The sequence below is a fragment of the Tachysurus fulvidraco genome, chromosome 6 (genome assembly GCF_022655615.1).
Source record: "Tachysurus fulvidraco isolate hzauxx_2018 chromosome 6, HZAU_PFXX_2.0, whole genome shotgun sequence".
In the NCBI taxonomy this organism is placed as follows: domain Eukaryota; kingdom Metazoa; phylum Chordata; class Actinopteri; order Siluriformes; family Bagridae; genus Tachysurus; species Tachysurus fulvidraco.
Window position 1 is genome coordinate 20,593,790 of NC_062523.1, and position 19,368 is coordinate 20,613,157.

General features: G+C 39.6%; 4 protein-coding genes across 8 annotated transcripts; 2 read left to right on the forward strand and 2 right to left on the reverse strand.

Moving 5' to 3' along the window:
- Positions 1 to 674: 674 nt before the first annotated feature.
- LOC113654624 lies at positions 675 to 3,098 on the reverse strand. 3 transcript variants are annotated; one of them, XM_047815393.1, is made up of 3 exons: positions 2,961 to 3,098; positions 2,627 to 2,779; positions 675 to 2,418 (listed from the first exon to the last, which is right to left on the reverse strand). In XM_047815393.1, exons 2-3 carry the CDS (start codon positions 2,670 to 2,672, stop codon positions 1,067 to 1,069), a joined length of 1,398 nt encoding a protein of 465 aa, XP_047671349.1. In that variant the 5' UTR covers positions 2,673 to 2,779; positions 2,961 to 3,098; the 3' UTR covers positions 675 to 1,066. The 3 variants fall into 3 exon arrangements, with proteins under 3 accessions (XP_047671349.1, XP_027020680.1, XP_027020679.1); XM_027164879.2 differs by lacking the exon at positions 2,961 to 3,098 and adding an exon at positions 2,539 to 2,580 and having other exon boundaries at positions 2,684 to 2,928; XM_027164878.2 differs by lacking the exon at positions 2,961 to 3,098 and having other exon boundaries at positions 2,627 to 2,926.
- Positions 3,075 to 6,772, forward strand: sap18 (Sin3A-associated protein). Its single transcript, XM_027164881.2, has 4 exons — positions 3,075 to 3,289; positions 3,598 to 3,707; positions 5,496 to 5,618; positions 5,717 to 6,772. The coding sequence occupies exons 1-4, from the start codon at positions 3,218 to 3,220 to the stop codon at positions 5,871 to 5,873; spliced, it is 462 nt and encodes a 153-aa protein (XP_027020682.1). The 5' UTR covers positions 3,075 to 3,217; the 3' UTR covers positions 5,874 to 6,772.
- A 1,799-nt stretch (positions 6,773 to 8,571) lies between these two features.
- On the reverse strand, positions 8,572 to 14,117 carry ska3 (spindle and kinetochore associated complex subunit 3). 2 transcript variants are annotated; one of them, XM_047815488.1, is made up of 12 exons: positions 13,960 to 14,117; positions 13,612 to 13,733; positions 13,135 to 13,199; positions 12,877 to 13,045; positions 11,765 to 12,215; positions 11,532 to 11,614; positions 11,040 to 11,230; positions 10,737 to 10,898; positions 10,469 to 10,642; positions 10,060 to 10,157; positions 9,453 to 9,583; positions 8,572 to 9,378 (listed from the first exon to the last, which is right to left on the reverse strand). In XM_047815488.1, exons 2-12 carry the CDS (start codon positions 13,721 to 13,723, stop codon positions 9,212 to 9,214), a joined length of 1,803 nt encoding a protein of 600 aa, XP_047671444.1. In that variant the 5' UTR covers positions 13,724 to 13,733; positions 13,960 to 14,117; the 3' UTR covers positions 8,572 to 9,211. The 2 variants fall into 2 exon arrangements, with proteins under 2 accessions (XP_047671444.1, XP_047671443.1); XM_047815487.1 differs by having other exon boundaries at positions 13,612 to 13,728; positions 13,960 to 14,079.
- A 2,224-nt stretch (positions 14,118 to 16,341) lies between these two features.
- LOC113654425 (cytochrome c oxidase copper chaperone) lies at positions 16,342 to 19,288 on the forward strand. 2 transcript variants are annotated; one of them, XM_027164582.2, is made up of 4 exons: positions 16,342 to 16,440; positions 17,764 to 17,874; positions 18,746 to 18,845; positions 19,136 to 19,288. In XM_027164582.2, exons 2-3 carry the CDS (start codon positions 17,768 to 17,770, stop codon positions 18,828 to 18,830), a joined length of 192 nt encoding a protein of 63 aa, XP_027020383.1. In that variant the 5' UTR covers positions 16,342 to 16,440; positions 17,764 to 17,767; the 3' UTR covers positions 18,831 to 18,845; positions 19,136 to 19,288. The 2 variants fall into 2 exon arrangements, with proteins under 2 accessions (XP_027020383.1, XP_047671080.1); XM_047815124.1 differs by having other exon boundaries at positions 16,374 to 16,440; positions 17,659 to 17,874.
- Positions 19,289 to 19,368: the final 80 nt, after the last annotated feature.

Below are 19,368 nucleotides of genomic sequence, written 5' to 3' on the forward strand. Positions count from 1 at the left end.
GTAAGTGGCTTTCAGATTTGAGGCCATTACTTAAAATGCTTCTATTCTGTATTGGTTTCTGATTAAATACAAACATTTCCATTGAAAGCATGATCTCAGTCTGACACGGATTCCATACGTTTGTGTATAACCTGTTGATCCATGTTGCACTAAATCCATCAGATTGTTGTCTGAACTTATGATTTTTTCATGTTATTTTTCAGTGAACACGATAAGAATCAAAATCTCACAATAAGACAAACTTGCTTGATTTTAAAAAGTAGCCTATAAATTGTGCAGCATACTGGATAATACTGGATAACCTGGATGACCTAAAATAACACAGGGGATTTATTTAAATTTATGAACGCAATCCAACATGTACCATATCTTGGATATTTTTTCTAGCCAAAGAACTTTCCAGTGAGAGACCACATTAGGTCCAAGTCAAAATCATCGCTTTTCAGGTTTGGATGAAACCCATTCAATACATTACCTAAACTATACTACAAACTTAGCCAATGATAAAAGACCCCACTTTAGAGAACCACTGCGATAAGGCAAAAGGACATGAAAACGTTTAATCTCATGGATTCAGATAAATCCCACATGCCTGAAGAAGGCATGAAATCAGTTCTGGATTACACTTAAGGTCTTTGGGATGATTCAAATAAAACAGCACTGCAAAAAAAAGCTAGAAATGAGTTGAATATATTTCACAAATAAATAACAAATGAATGCAAACAAATTCAGTGGCTGGATTTAATCTTAGGTTCACTTTGTTGGCAGAAACTACAGGACATTTTCTATTTAGAGAATACATATTGTCACGGTTTTCCATGTGCCAGCTGCTAAAGGTTCATATTTAGGTAGTGGTTTAGATAGATGACAAGTTAGGCTTTTCATGCAATGTGCAGCCATCACCTTTCCATATCGTGTCACAGGATAAAACCAGAGGCTCATTATGAACAGGAACACTTGAATGGTTACACTATATGTGTTCCCATAAGCATAAAAGCCTGTTAATTGTGATCCCTTGAGTATTGTAATGTATCCTCCTGATGTTTTTCATATTCTAGGATGCATGTCAGTCAAGTGGAACAGCAGAAATACACAGGTTATTTAAGGCACATGCAACCTGTACCATCTTGTCAAAAGTGGTCACATTGGTGCTTCGATCTATGACTGTGAAAGCACTCTCTACTGGTCCAGTCAGCATAGAATATCTCTTTTTGGCCATTTGTATTACCCGCTCCACATGCTTATTCACGTGAAGTCTTTCTGTAGCAGCCAGTGAAGCCTCATCTGTCGTGTCCTTGTTACTCTGGTCAATCTCGTGAAGTTCACTGTTAGTGACCATGAGCTCAGCTCTATGAGCACCCACCAGGTCCTTAATGCCAAAATCACGTTCTGCCAGAACCACATCTCCAGGCAGGAGCTTATGAAGGAGACCACAACTCTCAACTAGAGTCTTATCACTAATGTTGCCTGGTGCTCCTCTGGAGACGAACATGACCGCCCCCTGGGGGGCAACACCAATCACGTATTTGAGTTCACTGACAAACGCAGACTGTGATGAATGAGTGGTCATCTCTCTTGTTGCTCTGAAAGCGTGACGATGTGTATCTATACTAACTGCTTTTTCGAGGGATACTGAAAAGCAGTCTATGATCACAGCACAGTCTGGATGCGTACACTTCACAGCTTCGGGCAAGTTTTTCCGGAGCTCCACTCTGGACGGCCAGAATACAGCAGTGGGTACCAGCATGGTAAACATTAGGTTAATGATTCGATGAACAGTCCTAGTTACTGTGGAAACTTTAACTCCGAAACGATAAGCCAAGTCCTGATTCCTAAGATCAAGCCTGAGTCTCATTAAAGTCAAAAGTAACTGCTGGAACTTTGAAAGCTTTGCATTTTTGTCCGCTTTCATATGTGGCACAAGAAGCCACATTACTGTCTCAAAGACAAAATAATTTGGCAATCCTGTGTAGAATTGAACCTTTTCTGGATCATTCTTGAATGAAGCTTCAGTTAGAGACATCTTCTCTAAGGACTCTTTCAGTTTCATATTTTCTTTCTTCAGCGCATTTACTTTGGCCTCGTAAACGACAGACTTCGCGAAGTGGTTTCCGGAGGGCTCTTCGTCTTCGCTCTCATTTTCGCTTTCTTCCATCCCTTCACCATCTTTTCTTTCATCATCACTGTTCACACAAGAGGATGCACTTTCAGGCTCGCATTGACATCGGTCGTTTACACGGCCTTCGTTAAAACGTCCCTGCCCTTGGAGGAAAAGTAAAGCATTTGCAGCCTCAACTTGTGCTTCTTGTTTGTCATATGGCTCAAATGCATGCGCAGCTTTAATATCTGAGGGTAGTATCGCAGACGTGAACACTGAAGGGACGTAGTCTGGAGATCTAGGGTTCTTCACTTGTTTACCTGTGATGAAACAAGGAAATGATCAGCAAGATAACAAAAAAAACCCGCAAAGACAAAATAAATATATAATACAATCCATGTCTAAGAAACACGTTTCTCCTGTCACGTGAATTTACTTACACGTGAGCACGTATGAAAGGATGCATGTGGATTGAGCATCACCTGCGGATGGAGCATATGTTAAGACAACTTTCTTTCAATAGACTACCTGAAATGAAGTGGTTACTGCAGAGTCTGCTGCCCTCGTTTGGCATCCAGCCCTTACGATTCACAGCAGCAATCCAGCGCTGCTTCCTTTCCGGATCACGCGGAAACCTGTAGAAGGATAACGCGGTACCGGGAGTCCTCCTGTTCCGACACCCTGCCACCACACACGTGTGAACCATATTAACCACAACAAAAACACACCAGTTCATGTATTCATATAGTGAGAATATTTATTATTCTGACTCCCAAAATGTCTGTGTTGGCGATGGGTTTGGGTACCACTCTAGGCGGAATGTCTAATTCCTTTTTTATTCCCTACATAGTGCACTACATACGGTGGGGATATAACGGGTCGTGTAGTTCACTACGTGTCCACTGGGCAGCCGTTTAAAACTCAGCCGGTTTACTGCAGACGTCTGAAGTTGGCGTCATCTGCGCGTGTCGTTTACTAAACGCTGGTTTGTCAGGAAAACGTTACCACGTGTGATGTCATCTCGAAGCGCCTAGTGCTCAGAGGTTAGGATTCTGCTCGGACGCCATTTAGTCTAGTTTTCGGTTGTTTTTTTGTGTTTTAGTGGAAAAGGAGGACGCGATGGCGGTGGAATCCAGAGTTACGCAAGAGGAAATCAAGAAAGAACCAGAGAAGCCGGTTGATAGGGAAAAGGTACGCTGGCAAATACTTTTGGATATGAAATTAGCTTGTTAGCTAGACATGCTATAGCCGTGTGCTTGTTTGTAGGCTAGTAGCTAAATTAGCTAAAAGAGCTAACACGCAAACGCCTCATTACCGCTGCCTTGGTAAACGTGTATTACTTTTCTGATCAAAATATACAGTACTTTTATTTGGAGTAAATATATGTATATTGGGTTTTTTTTATAACCTATTTTCTTGTTTGGGGTAATTGAGACGACCAGTACACTCCAGAGAGCTGCTATCGATGGTGCTAATCGTGTTTGTTGTTGTTGCTGCAGACATGTCCGCTGCTTCTCAGAGTTTTCACTACTAATAACGGGAGACACCATCGAATGGACGAGTTTTCCCGAGGGAATGTGCCGTCGAGCGAGCTTCAGATTTACACTTGGTAAATAAACATTTGGTTCTGTCTCTACGAATTAACGTATGCCCCCCTTTTCCACCGGAAAGAACCGGTTTTCCTTTCCATGGGCTAGAGAGCCATCACAGAGCCAAGTCACGTCACTGTTTACAACGTTATGCTGCAGCGACAAACACAGCAACAATGGCGGATGTTGCTTTACTATTAATGCTCATGGCTTTGCGAACCTACATTGGCATCCAAACGCGGCTGATTTAAAAATGGTTCTAACAACGGAGTGGGTCTGTGTGTGAGAGAGGGAGTGGGTCTGTGTGTGCGTGTGAGATGGAGTGGGTCTGTGTGTGCGTGTGAGATGGAGTGGGTCTGTGTGTGTGTGTGAGAGAGGGAGTGGGTCTGTGTGTGCGTGTGAGATGGAGTGGGTCTGTGTGTGCGTGTGAGATGGAGTGGGTCTGTGTGTGCGTGTGAGATGGAGTGGGTCTGTGTGTGCGTGTGAGATGGAGTGGGTCTGTGTGTGAGATGGAGTGGGTCTGTGTGTGCGTGTGAGATGGAGTGGGTCTGTGTGTGCGTGTGAGATGGAGTGGGTCTGTGTGTGCGTGTGAGATGGAGTGGGTCTGTCTGTGTGTGTGTGCGCGTGTGAGATGGAGTGGGTCTGTGTGTGTGTGTGTGCGCGCGTGTGAGATGGAGTGGGTGTGTGTGTGCGTGTGAGATGGAGTGGGTCTGTCTGTGTGTGTGTGTGCGCGTGTGAGATGGAGTGGGTCTGTGTGTGTGTGTGTGCGCGTGTGAGATGGAGTGGGTCTGTGTGTGTGTGTGTGCGCGTGTGAGATGGAGTGGGTCTGTGTGTGTGTGTGCGCGTGTGAGATGGAGTGGGTCTGTGTGTGTGTGTGCGCGTGTGAGATGGAGTGGGTCTGTGTGTGTGTGTGTGTGCGCGTGTGAGATGGAGTGGGTCTGTCTGTGTGTGTGTGTGTGCGCGTGTGAGATGGAGTGGGTCTGTGTGTGTGTGTGTGTGCGCGTGTGAGATGGAGTGGGTCTGTGTGTGTGTGTGTGCGCGTGTGAGAGGGAGTGGGTCTGTCTGTGTGTGCGTGTGAGAGGGAGTGGGTCTGTCTGTGTGTGCGTGTGAGAGGGAGTGGGTCTGTCTGTGTGTGTGTGCGTGTGAGAGGGAGTGGGTCTGTTTGTGCGTGTGAGAGGGAGTGGGTCTGTCTGTGTGTGTGTGCGTGTGAGAGGGAGTGGGTCTGTCTGTGTGTGTGTGCGTGTGAGAGGGAGTGGGTCTGTCTGTGTGTGTGTGCGCGCGCGTGTGAGATGGAGTGGGTCTGTCTGTGTGTGTGTGCGCGCGTGTGAGATGGAGTGGGTCTGTCTGTGTGTGTGTGTGCGTGTGAGAGGGAGTGGGTCTGTCTGTGTGTGTGTGTGTGTGTGTGTGAGAGGGAGTGGATCTGTCTGGCGGGTGGCGGGTGGCGGTGTTGTTGGGCAATGCTGAAATGCAGTAACTCATAACAGCTCAAATTCTAGGTATATAGGTTTGATATTTAACATTCTATAACTTCTTAGTAAGACTAAATAGATTTATAATCACTTATGTTTCCCAATGTGAAAGAGGTTGAGATTAGTGGATTATGGTTGTTACAGTTCATTGAGATGTTTCTGTACAATTAAGAATCTTACATAATTCCATAATTCAAATGCATAATAAAGGAATTCCTTATTTTGGGAAATTAAGTTGATACAATGACTGCACTTTGTTTCCACAATTTGTATTACATGATGTTCAGCTCTTATCTAAACTGGAAATATGTTTATATGTTGTTGTTTTTTATGTGACAGGATGGATGCCACCCTTAAAGAACTTACCAGCCTAGTGAAAGAAGTTTATCCTGAGGCTAGAAAGAAAGGGACACATTTTGCCTTTGCCATTGTATACCCAGACCCAAAACGGCAGGTGTACAGGTAAATGAGGTGGTCTGCAATTGTCATAATTGACCTGTGCATGTGTGATCACTTTTCCTTGATCGTCTCATATGTTTTTGTTTTTTTTTTTGCTGTAGAGTTAAGGAGATCGGAAACACTGTGTCGGGTCGGAAGGGAGCAGATGACTCCATGACTTTGCAGTCTCAGCGCTTTCAGATTGGGGATTACCTGGACATAGCCATCACACCCCCAAACCGTGCGCCTCCAATACAAGGGCGCATGAGACCATACTGATCTTCTGCTGACAGTTCAGTTTATCTTTTTTTTTTTTTTTTTGCATAATTTTCTTTGATATTTGTTTCCTATTAGTTAGTACCAGATTTAATCAGAATTTTAAGGCTGTTACTACCTTCATTTACCACAGTGTACATGGTGTTTTGCTGAATAAATCGTTTTTTTTCATACAAAACATTGTTTGCTTGTTGAAATCTGGAATAGATTATATTGCGTAAAAACATTGGTTTCGTTTGTCCACCTTTTTTTTCCAGCTAAAAAGCTTTTAAATATATTCAGTTATTCCAAGTAAAGGAACATTGGGAGCATTGATTAGGTGAATTTTTTGGATTGTGGTGCATTGTGGGATTTTTTAAATAATTTTTTTTAATGGAATCAATGTTCCACTGTACTAGAGGGATTTTCTGATTTATAAAGAGACCCCTTAAAATAGCAGCTGATTGAGACACATCCATGTTATTTGGTTTTAACCATTAGTGAACATGGCACAATTTTTCAGATTGCTTCAGTATTCATCGGTGTCAGCCACAAACTATATAATCTTATGGAACACTTATGGATCACAGACATCCCTCTGAGCACAACACCAGCTTTCTGACAGCAATACATCATTTCACCAAGGCTTGTTTTTCCAGATAACAGTAAAGAGAGGGTGAAATTTTGTGCCTGTAAACTGTGGCAAACCTTTTCACATTTGGAGTCACACCAGATGATCTGAGATGGCACCACAGCTCTTTTGAACATTCCTTCTATAAGCTGACCCCTTTTTGTTTTTGCTTAATGCATTTATAGGTCTGTATGTAACCAAGCAATATTACACTTTAGACTTTTTTTTACAAAACTAAAATATCAAACATTATGGACCAAACCTTAGAATAAAAATGTACCAGTTTTTACCAGCCTTTGGTCTCTCTCTTTTTCTCAATTAATTTTAGATTTATTCTAACATTGTGTGTTTCTTTAAACATTTGAACTTAGTGAACTTCCACTTTATAAAGTAATTAAATAGTAATTAATGCAAGTAGTAGTACTTTTATCTAAAAAGTACATGCAATTACTGATGAGTCTTTGAGAGCTGGTGCTTTGGACAATCTGCCCTACCTTATCAAATCATCCTATTATAACATTCAATTCAAATGTATTTTGTATAGCGCTTTTTACAATTGACATCGTCTCAAAGCAGCTTTACAGAACATAAACATAGAACAAAAGGTTGTTATAAAGAGTAATATAATACAAAATTCAAGATTAATATTAGATATCTATTTGAAGGTGTTTGCATTTATCCCCATTGAGCAAGTCTGAGGTGACTCTGGGAGCAGTGCAAGGGAAAACTCCCTTGAATAGTGAAGGAAGAAACCTTCAGAGGAACCAAAGGACTCAAAGCGGAACCTCATCCTCATATGAGTGACACTCAAGGTGTGATTATAAATATACAGTCTGATAAATGTTGTATTGATGAGGAGATTGTTGTCCTCTAAGACCACATGGAGTTGGTATCTCCTCTTTAGTATAGCTGAGTCTAACTGGAGCTGATAAATCTCTAGATGTCTCAGGATCCACACAGAGTCGCCCTCATCTCAGTGGAGGTCCAAAATCTTCATCGCACGGAAGACAATCGGAGATGGTACAATTTCTGGATGCCTCGTGATGGGTAGAAAGAGAGAAGCAGTGGAGAGGGTTTTAACGTAACTGCTGTTCATAATATTAGCAAGCGCTAGATGATAATGTGCATTTGTTCAGATATATAAGAGCACAAGATTATGGGGAAGTATCATGTGTACGCCTGACTAAAATGATAAGTTTTTAATTTACATTTAAACTGGGAAAGTGTGTCTGAGCCCCGAACACTATCAGGAAGACTATTTCAAAGTTTGGGAGCTAAATTAGAAAAGCTCTACCACCTTTAGTAGACTTAGATATTCTGGTAACTACCAGAAGTCCTGAGTTTTGTGATCTCAGAGAGCATGAAGGATTGTAACGTATTAGAAGGCTTGTTACATACACGGGAGCTAAACCATTAAGAGCCTTGTATGTAAGTAGAAGCAGTTTGTACTCAATTCTAAACTTAACAGGTATCCAGTGTAAAGATGATAAAATTGGCGTTATATGGTCATACTTTCTTGTCCTAGTAAGAACTCTGGCAGCTGCATTTTGCACTAATTGTAGCCTATTTATTAAAGATGCAGGACAACCACCTAGTAATGCATTACAATAGTCCAGTCTAGAGGTCATGAATGCATGAACTAGCTTCTCAGCATCAGATACAGATAGAATGTTTCTTAGCTTGGCAATATTTCTAATTTCTACATTTTCTTATTTTTAATAAAACAATAGAGTATCTATTTTGTTTTAATGACAGGAAAAATCGAAGTGTGGATATCCATAAATATTAGGTGGGTTTCAATATGCATTAAATTTGATATATTGTAATCACACTGGAATGAAATTTCATGCACATGCGCGGAGGATTGATTCTCACAGTAACACGCAATGCACGCGCATTATCCTCTTTTACCTGATCTGGGCACCTAACGTCTTTCGCATGTGTAATCCAACTCCTATGATCAAACCACTGGATGGCGGTAATGTGCTCCACCTGCCAAATGAATGGCGTGGACGTGGGATTAGAACTCACAACCTTCTGATCAACAGCCCAACACCTTAACCATTAAATTAACATGCTCACTAGCCACCATGACGAAAAGAGAACAAACTTTTTATTAATTCATTCATTTTCTACCGCTTTAACCCAGCAAAAACAAACATAAAAAACCTGTGTGAGAAAATGCACCAGTGATTGTTGGAATACAGCAAAAATAAAGAAATAAACAAAAGGCACCAGTGTGAAATGCATATGGGCATCAGGTTATCTTTTTTAAGTTCCTGACAATGCTGGAGAAATATGGACAATGCTGGAGAATCTTCAGCTACAGAAAGGGAATGGTGTTATTTATAAGTGACAGAGAATGTAGACTTCCAAAGTCAGGATATGCAAAGAAAGAATTTTCCTGTGCTGTAATGTATGTGTGATGTGGCAAAGGCTTCTTCTAATAGAAACCTATTGTTCATGTAAATATAGGTGATTCTTAAATAGAAATTAAATGTGTACATGGAACCTAAAGGGAGCAAAAACTACACATACAAATATTTTATCAGCACAATATACACTTGCTTCATGTAAACAAAAACTAAAACAGAGAAATACTTGAACGAGGTGTCTGAAGATTTCTGCATCATATTCTGTTTATGTGACGAAGCATGCTAGTACAAGCACGTCAGCAAAAAAAAAATCTTTATGTATATACAATGTTTTGTAAAGAAAACAACGAGTCTTTTTATGTCTTGGTTAGGACTTTAAAACTTGCATTTCTTCCAAATCCCTGCACATTCTCCAACCTTTTCAGCTCAACAAGGCACAAGATGTATAAGGGAGCCTGAGGCCCAACGTCCAAGATCTTCCTCAACTCCTCCATATGAAATTCTTCAGAGTTCGTCTCAGCGCCTATCAGGGAAGACACTTTTAATACTAAAACTTCCTGGCAGGAATAAGCTGTGGAATGCTGAGGCTCTACTGACCTGTGTGACGCTCCTCCAGTACTTGGTTGATTTTGTTGAGTGCTAAGTTGAGACTGGTGAGGGGAATCTGTTTCATGTAAGAGGCCAGTCCATGAAGCTCTTTTTCAGATATTTGAGCGATACCCTGAGTTCTGTCATGACCGGTCAAACAGAAGAAGAAACGAGGAGGTTGTGTCAATTGAGTCTACAAAATAATTGGTCTGCCCAGGAGTTTGTGATCACAAAATTTAAAACAAAATCAAGCCAATTCCGTTTGATTCAGAGATGGTGCAAGTTTTCAAAAATGATTGCAACTTTGGTCCAAGACGCATCATGTGACATCATCACAGTGCATGTTCAGCCAAAGCCTTCTTCGGTTCATATGAATTGAACATGAGCATCATAGCAAATACGGGCATATGCATGAGTTTAAAAGAAGAATCCTGTGCTTACAATTTAAGTAGTTTTCCACAAAAAAAAAATAAATAAAAAAAAAAATCAGCAAAACCAAGCATTTCCAAAAATCCACTGAAAATGTTCAATCACACCAACACGCTGTATGCAACTCATAACTACAAACTGTCATGTAAAATGTTTGTATGTGAATAATACTCAATAACAGTCCTACCTGTTCTCCTTTCCAGGGGCCAGTGTGTTCAAACTAGCCTTTGAGCTTGTGTGTGCCGATGTAGTGGTGGGTAGTTTATTATTAGCCTGAGCAACAAGCTACAATAGTAAAGAAAATAAACATTAGCTTACATGCAGGCAAGATCCACTGAAGCTCAGTCAATGATTCAAATTGCTTTAAACTGCATAAAGTCAGCCACTATCACTTTGAGATTCATTATGTATTCGCTATTAAAGCTTTTAGCCTTAGTAAGTTGTGTAAAAAAATCTTGGAAACTATTTAAACTGCTCGTATGCAATTCAGCTAGACTAAACTTTGTGTAATTTTGTTTTTGAAACACTCAGATGTGCCTATTGAGCCTATAACTAGGACAAATGTGGCTGTTTATTTTGATCCAAGATCAGCTCACTTTAAAGATATCCTGTGTGATGGAGCTCATATCCGGCATCTCAGGTGTGCGTGGCTCGACATCAAACTCCATGCGAATGCGTGGCGTGGCCAGACACCAGTCTTGAGTGTGTTCATCAGCTTGCAGCACTGGAACTTGAGGATCAGTCACAGCTGATCGATTACCAGTCCCTATCTTTACTCCACAAAGCAGACATGCGGTACATCAGGTTTAAATTAGGCATCTATTGTGTTTAGCATAATATCTTAACAGGGGTGTAGCTACTTACACAAGGTAAAGTGCTGCTAAAAAAAGACTGCAGTCTTGGCATTTCGGGTGTGTGCTCCTCCGTGTGAGAAAGGCTGACTGGCATTTGTGACCTTTCTTCCTCAGGGTAGGATGTGCTATTCAGAGAGCCTGTGAGACGTTCATCTTCATTCTTTTTGGTCTCCTGAAGAGGAACAGTGGTCAGTGGATTTACTATCTTGATTGTGATAAACAAACAAATTCATCCATATCTAACCTGTACAGCATGCTTCTAATCCCACAATCTGCACTGTTCAAGGATCAAATCTTTAAATCCACAACACACCTTTCTGGCACTGATGAGCTTGCTGAGATAAGGTGTCTCAAACGTAGGGAGTTCTGGTGTAGCTGTGGCAGCACTCGGCCGAGAGGGGGATTTGAGATCCGTCCCTCCGTTAGAACATGACTGACCCAGTTGTTTATTCATCTTAATCTCCAGAGTGGAAAATACAGGCAGCTCAGGGGACTCCATGCTGTCTGTCCAACAAACACAGGAATAATTAAGGGTCATTATAGGGGTTTGTTTCTGCCTAAAAACAGTCTAGTCTTGATCTTTCACAATAGAGAAAAACATATGAACTATATCAAAAAATGTTTTTTTAAATACCCAATTTAGAGATTACTTTCTTTAAAAATTGGCCAATCCTGGCAATATCAGGGAAATAGCACAAAGTAGCGTAAAGATATGAGTTGATAGATAAAGCTGAATCATAATAAAATGATGTGGAAAATATTAATTGATTTAAAAATCAAAATAAAACAAGAATAAAATATTTACCACCAGAAAGCCTCCCAAGAGAGACACAAGATGGAGCAGCAGGCAGGTTGGGTGGTTCTTTCAGAACAAGTTGTTGTGTTGTGCTTGTAAAAGATACAAAACACACACATCAGCATGCAGCCATATGTCAGACAAATAGCACTTGAAAAAAAGCATTCGGTGTTCACAAATAATTCACTTATAATTCTACATGCATAAATTTCTTTAGGAGATGTGGAATTGAAGAGGTCTACCTGTTATTCTGTCTGTCTTTGGGTGGTTTCTTGCGGAACAGATCCATTGTGAAATCGTTATTAAAACACATTGTGCTTTCTGTGATGCCAAAGTCTTCTAGTCGAGGGGTCAGTGCCTCCTCGTCCATAATCAGAGAGCACTTGGGTGTCTTTGGCTGGACTTCGCATGTTGTCATGAGAAGAGATGGTGGTGTGAGAGCCACAGCTGGAACACGGGCTACGTTTTGAGAGCTATCCGGATTGCCGAGCATCTGCAGGTGAAGCGCAGACAAGCCGAAATCCGAGAGCTGCGGAGTGCGCATTGGGTCAACAGCTTGTGGTGGCATCCTCTCAGGTGTTTCACACTCTGGAGCTTCAACCAGCTCTCCATCTCCTGCAATCTCCTCAAATGCGTCTCCCTCCGGCTTATCATCTACAGACCTTGCATCTGCTTCAGCTTTGCAATTTACTTCTAGAAAACGAAAGCAAATAAACATGTGCAGGAATTATACACTTGGTTGCAGGTTTAAAAAGTGCACCTACACACTGTTGCCATGATTTCAAGGATGTTTAACATATGGTGGATTTAGCGAGTGCCCTTTATGAGCATTGGCACCCTTTGTGAATCTGGACAGAAACATGAATATAAAAGGAATAGCGCATGCATTATAATACATTTTAAACTTTTCTCTTCTTTAACCATGTGTGCTCATTTGGAAGCATGGTTCCGTCTGGCATTGCTGATGGAATTATAAACATTCAGCTGTTAGGATGAGGAAAAATATCCATAAATAATACAAAACATAAAACAAGAAGAAAAAATATCCAGCCAAGAGCAGTCTTAGGATCTATAATCAGAAACTGAGCAACAAACAACAGCTAGAGGTTAATTAAGACTAATTATGCACTGCTGTACCTGATACATACAACACACAAATGATATAAGTTTTCCTTTTCTATTGTTGAACACAGTTCTGCAAAATGTTCAAAGCAACAGATTAGATATTAGCTAGAATGCGCACATATATAGCAGGAGTATTTAAGAACATTGATCATAATGAATAATAATACAAAGGTTTCACTCAAAGGGTTACCATTATAGCTATTATACTAAAATACTATCAAATGTACACCTGGCTTCAGGGAGGCTTTCTCTGGTTTGTAGCCATATTTTTCACAGTGTCTCTGAATTCTTTCAATGTCCTCTGTAGTCCGCTGTTTCAGCACCATGCAGGCTTTAATGAAGCTCCTCAGCTCAGTACTCCCATCCTCCTGAGAGGCCACTTGGCTTTGGACCTGTTTCTGCAAATTATGTTTGAATCATGTCAGTCACCGAAGGAGGCAGAGAGCTGAACAGGCTAAAATATAACCAGCAAGAGACAGCTACTTACCTTAAAGCTTCTAACTTCAGAATGGAGCTTGTGGAGCGCTTGGACTGCACCACTTTCTGTTTCATCTAAACAAGGCAGCAAATCAAAAGGGTCATGGGAACCTGAAGGCTATCCCAGAGGACTCTGGTTAAAAGGTGGGGGATGCTTTGGACATAGTGCTAACCATAACAGGGCCCAATCACACACACCAAACACACTACAAACAATTTAGAGATGCATGAAGCTGGAGTACTTGGAGGAAACCCCAGAAGTAAATGCAAACTCTCAACCCTGCATGTGTGAGGGAAATTTGCTAACCTCTAAGCTTTTCTCAAGCTCTTATAACTATGTACATCAAGACATAATACTAATAAACCACAATTAGTCCACATCACATATTCCCAACCCTGATCCTGGAGTAGGGGTGTCATGCACGTTTAAGTGTTTTCCCTTCTCTAGTCTAATTTAAGCCAAGAAAGGAGAATTAATATGAGGTACCATCGTCCTGGTCCAGGTTTTGACTCGCAGCGTGTTCTAGATTGGATCTTTCTGTGTCTAAGTTCACTGCCAGTTTCCGCAACTTGGCGAAAAAGCGTGTCGACGTATCCATGGAAACTATTCTGGAGAAGTTTGTATGGAAAGAAACACATAACAAAAGTAAATCTCCAACACAGCAACGCGAGCTACATTAGCACCAGACCGTCTCCTAGCAACTGTTAGCAAAACTACTCAACTTACTACGTAACACATAAAGGCGCACAAATATGCATTCAGTTCATTTACACTTATCACAGTATTCTACTATATTACATATTTAAAAAAAATATATAGCGTAAATTTACATACGTTTGGAGTATAGTAAATGAACGCACAGAACCGCCATACAATTTTAAAATTTGGCGCTAACTTCCGGTTGTTGACGGAAGTGCAAATTGCTTTATCGCTGATAAAAGTATTACAAAGGATATAAGGGATACTATCTCAAATTAAATCTACCAATTATTACATATAATAGTGGAGTATTTAACATTATATACTAGCAAAGTTTTAACATAAAATGCACCCTGTAGTCCATATTGCAGACTGCAATACACACACACACACACACACACACACACACACACACACACACACACACACACACACACACACACACACAGGCTGATACACTTTGTTAATAAGAGGCAACAGATGTAGTTGGAAATCTATGGGATTTTATAGGAATTAATTAGAAATTTTGTGAAATGTACATTAACTGTATCATATAAAAGCATTCATTCACTACCGCTTATCCGATTCTATCTCGGGTCACGGGGAGCCTGTGCCTATCTCGGGCGTCTTTGGGCATCAAGGCAGGATACACCCTGAACGGAGTGCCAACCCATCGCAGGGCACACACTCTCTCATTCACTCACGCACTCACACAGATGCCAATCAACCTACCATGCATGTCTTTGGATCGGGGGAGGAAACCGGAGTACCCGGAGGAAACCCCCGAGGCACGGGGAGAACATGCAAACTCCACACACACAAGGCGGAGGCGGGAATCGAACCCCCAACCCTGGAGGTGAAGCAAACGTGCTAACCACTAAGCCACCGTGCCCCCCTATATAAAAGCATAAATATAAACATTTTGTTTGGACATAAACTGACATGCATGTAATCCCATACAGATTTTTTTAAAATTACATTTTGACAACACCAGCTGAGGTGAAATGTATCCACACATGAACTGGTGTGCATGGCATAGTTCTATAGAATAAAATTGTAAAAAAAAATACTATTTTTTTTGTAATGCAATGCACAGATATATAAATAATTAGTTGAACAATTGGAATATTTTGGAATAAATAAACATTTTACAATTGATGCAAATGAATAGAAATAGGCTAGATGAATAAATACTCCTCAATCAGCATGCTTGCTAAAATAAACTAATTAACTAATAAACTGCTAAAAGAAGTATCTTATGCTCATTTAAGCCTGATTTATTTGATCATGATAAAAAAAAAAAACAGTAATATTGTGAAATATTTATGTGAATAAAGTTTAACATATTAAGCAAAGAATCTTGAAAAAAATAACAGGTTATAAAAAATTGTATATAAAAAAAGGAGCACAACAACTATGAAATTGGTGAGAAATCAGCATATTAAAATGATTTCTGAAGGATCATGTGACACTGAAGATTGATGTAAAGGCTGATGAAAATTCAGCTTTGCATCATAGACATATATTATATTTTATAGTATATTAAATCAGAAAGCCATTGAAATAATAATATTTCACAACAATATTTCACAGTTTGTAATGTACTTTTGATCAAATGCAGGCTTGATGAGCAAGAGACTCCCTGAAGAGCAAGAGAAAAAAAAAATCTTTCAAAAACATTAAAATAGTAATATGTCCAAACCGTTGAACAGTAGCCTACTGTACTTCTGTAAAATAACAGAAAAACTGGCTAGCAGAGCAGACAGAGGAAAGAGCATAACAGCTATTGTATAAACACATTTTAGTATTTGCTAAATAAACTTAGATCATCCTGCAAGATTGCTTTTTTCAACTACATTTATGTTCCCTGTTATAGGCCAACCTGCAATTTTGTAAATTTCCTTTTAAACCTATTAATTCCCTTTAACTCCCATGGAAAGTTTCCAGCCATGAAAAATCCTAGAATTTTGCAACCCTAATCAGATAAGATTTAGTTTGAGTTGGCAGGAAGTCCATAATAAAAAAGAAACACTCTTTACAACCTTGGCGGGCAGAAGAGCCTCTAAGTATGCATAAAACATCAAACCTTGAGCTGGTTTACAGAAGACCACATCAGATTCCACTCCTGTCAGCCAGGAACAAGAATTTGAGGCTATAAAGTGACCCAGACACTCTTTGGCCAAATAGTGTATAATAAATCACATGGTAATAATCACTTCATTTAATATCCATATATGTATCTTTTTGGTAAAATATAAAGTTTTATTTATTATATAGACTCATCATACTGCCTCAGTCCAGTCTTCCTTAGACAAAAATCAAATCAAACGTTTAAGATCTTTAATTCACTATAATTTAAGCAAGCTTGTTTATACTATATATTTAACCCAACCAAGACTAGCTTCCTGTATATGTTTATTTTTTGTTTTTCAATTTTATTAATTTTAGAATATCATCTTTGAGAAAACTAGTTTTCAGTTAAAATTGACTATTTTATTGTAACATCAATAAAGAAGACTTTTATTTTGATAAAGAGATTATATCACTCCTGTGTTCCTCCTACTAGTCACCAGCACGCTGTACAACCAAGGGCACGTAAATATAACTACTGGTTGTGTAAGTTAGCAGCGATTTTAACTCTTGGTGCTGATAATTCTTAATAATCGCAAAACTGATTTTATTAAGCAGTTATTTTGCAGGAAACAGAAATAGTAGCCTGTGTAACTTCCTTTTATATTCTAAACAGTTGTTAGCTCTCTAGCTATCATTAGCCACAATGTTGTAATCAAAAGGTTAGAAACATAATTATCTTAAAATTCACATGTGGGCTGGTGATTAAAGCTGACTAACTGTAGATAAACGTGCTTGTTTACTGTTTGGGGAACAGAAAAGCGTCATGGTATTAATGTTATGTACTGGTATCGTTGACCTTAGTGAAATTAAGGGTCATGCGCATGCGCACTTTCATATGTTGATAATTATGACCATACTTAAGTATATTTACTATTTTATGAGGAAATTAATTGATTGAATTATTGGTTAATTATGTGGGTTGACTGGTTTTACTGTACATTAGCAATTCTTTTAGCTACATAACATCAGTAAGAGGAGTTGTGTTGTTGCAGCTGTCTTTTATCCTGCACTGTCTGTCTGTCTTTTTCTTTTGACCTGCACTGTCTTTCTGTCTTTTGTCCTGCACTGTCTTTCTGTCTTTTGTCCTGCACTGTCTTTCTGTCTTTTGTCCTGCACTGTCTGTCTGTCTTTTTCTTTTGACCTGCACTGTCTTTCTGTCTTTTGTCCTGCACTGTCTTTCTGTCTTTTGTCCTGCGCTGTCTTTCTGTCTTTTGTCCTGCGCTGTCTTTCTGTCTTTTGTCCTGCGCTGTCTTTCTGTCTTTTGTCCTGCGCTGTATTTCTGTCTTTTTGTCCTGCGCTGTATTTCTGTCTTTTTGTCCTGCGCTGTATTTCTGTCTTTTTGTCCTGCGCTGTATTTCTGTCTTTTTGTCCTGCGCTGTATTTCTGTCTTTTTGTCCTGCACTGTATTTCTGTCTTTTTGTCCTGCTCTATCTTTCTGTCTTTTGTCCTGCTCTGTCTTTCTGTCTTTTGTCCTGCACTTTTTCCAAATCTGTCTTTCTGTATTTTGTCCTGCACAGTCTTTCTGTCTCTTGTCCTGCACTATATTTCTGTCTTTCTGTCTTTTGTCCTGCTCTGTCTTTTGTCCTGTACTGTCTGTCTGTCTGTCTTTTTGTCTTTTGTCCTTTACTGTCTGTCAGATGCACTTTATGTGGCTAAGACTTGCTTACTAAGTCCTCAAAGCTCTGTCTTTGTTTTATGTAGCACCTGGTCCTGGAGAAACGTCTCATTTCACTGTGCGCTGCAACAGCTATATATGGTTGTAATGATAATAAAAGCCTCTTGATTTGACTTGACTTGATCTTCAAGGACGATGTCGAGCTTAGCTGCTGCAAGTGTGGAGCCCACAGCTGCCGAGGAGAAGAAGCCACTGAAGCCGTGCTGTGCGTGTCCTGAAACTAAAAAAGCACGGGATGCCTGGTAAAGAGAGCTTGCACATAACATCAACATTTGTATTATATATTATTCCAGAGCTGATAATAGTTGCCCCAACAATACTGTGTAATAGAATAGTAATTCAGGGGTGTTGATTTAGGGAAGTACAGTGTCACAGGAATTAGTCTTAAAACCCGGAAATGAGGGCATTAAAACACTTCTGGTTTCACTTTCCTGATGTCAATGGGTGTTTGGTTAAAATCCCTGAAATAAGGTCTGTTGTTAACTAAAGCTCGAGATGAAATATGGAAGAGTTTTAGTAATACCCAACTCATGGTTTTTTCCTTTGCAAAAGGCAGTTGGTTACCATTGGATAAATGGGACTACAGAGGGCCATTCAGGGGCAACAGAAGTAATAACAGGAAAACTCATCTTCTACACCCTTGTTGTGTTTATACTACTAATAGCTTGCTCTTGCAAAATGTTGCCAGCTGTGTGTGAGCCATGGTGTGGCTGCTTCTCATCACATTTACCTCAGGCTTTTTAAAAAGAAACAACTGACCTGTCAAATTCCAGTCACACTGATGCATAATTACTCATGATTATGTGTGTGTGTGTTATAAAAGTTTGTATTTTATCTAAAGGAAACTGCAATAACAGTAATACCTCTTGATTACCTGGTGTTTATGTTCTCACATGCTTCTGTTGCTCAGTAAGGCCACGTTATAATATCGATCGTTTAAATTAAAGGAATAATAATAGTAACCTGTATTGATCATCTGACTTACTGAGTGCCTTCATACCGGACATTTATAGTTAAGCTTTGATGAATTTGCATGTCACTAAGTTTGATACTTGAAAACTTCTAACTGAATATAAAAAGTCAGGTTGATGTGAGTTGTTTTTATTTCCCCAGTATAATCGAGAAGGGTGAAGAAAGCTGCACAGGTCTTATTGAGGCTCACAAGGAATGCATGAGGGCACTTGGTTTCAAGATATAATCACTGGATTGTGAGGTAAGAGTGTATTAAGTAATTTTGTGCAAATATTTAATGTATATAAATGTGATAGATGAATGATATCCGTTTATGTTATATAATAAACATTCTTTGCTGGTTAATGGTATCAGTGTGCAGTGTAGAGTCAGTGTCTAAGCTAGAACACTGGTGTGTTATCCATAAACAGTAATGATAAACAAAACTTTTATCATGATTTTTGTTTTTTGGTGAAGTTCAAAAACATGTTAATGATAGCTGACAATATAATAAATAAATAAATATACTAATAAGCATCTTGGCTTTTTCAGGATGGCCTGTGGACTGTGGTGGCGTGTGTGGACTACTATTTATACTGATGTTTGGGAAGAGTTTTTTTTAGTTGTTCCTCTGAATGTGATGTGGTATTAACTTTCGGTGAATGTTGAAAAATTTATTTTGAATAAACATCCTATGCAATCATACGGAATTTCATTCTCTGATTATAGATTCTTCCATAAACACTCAGCACAGCCATAAAGAGATGACAGGGGATGATGGGAAT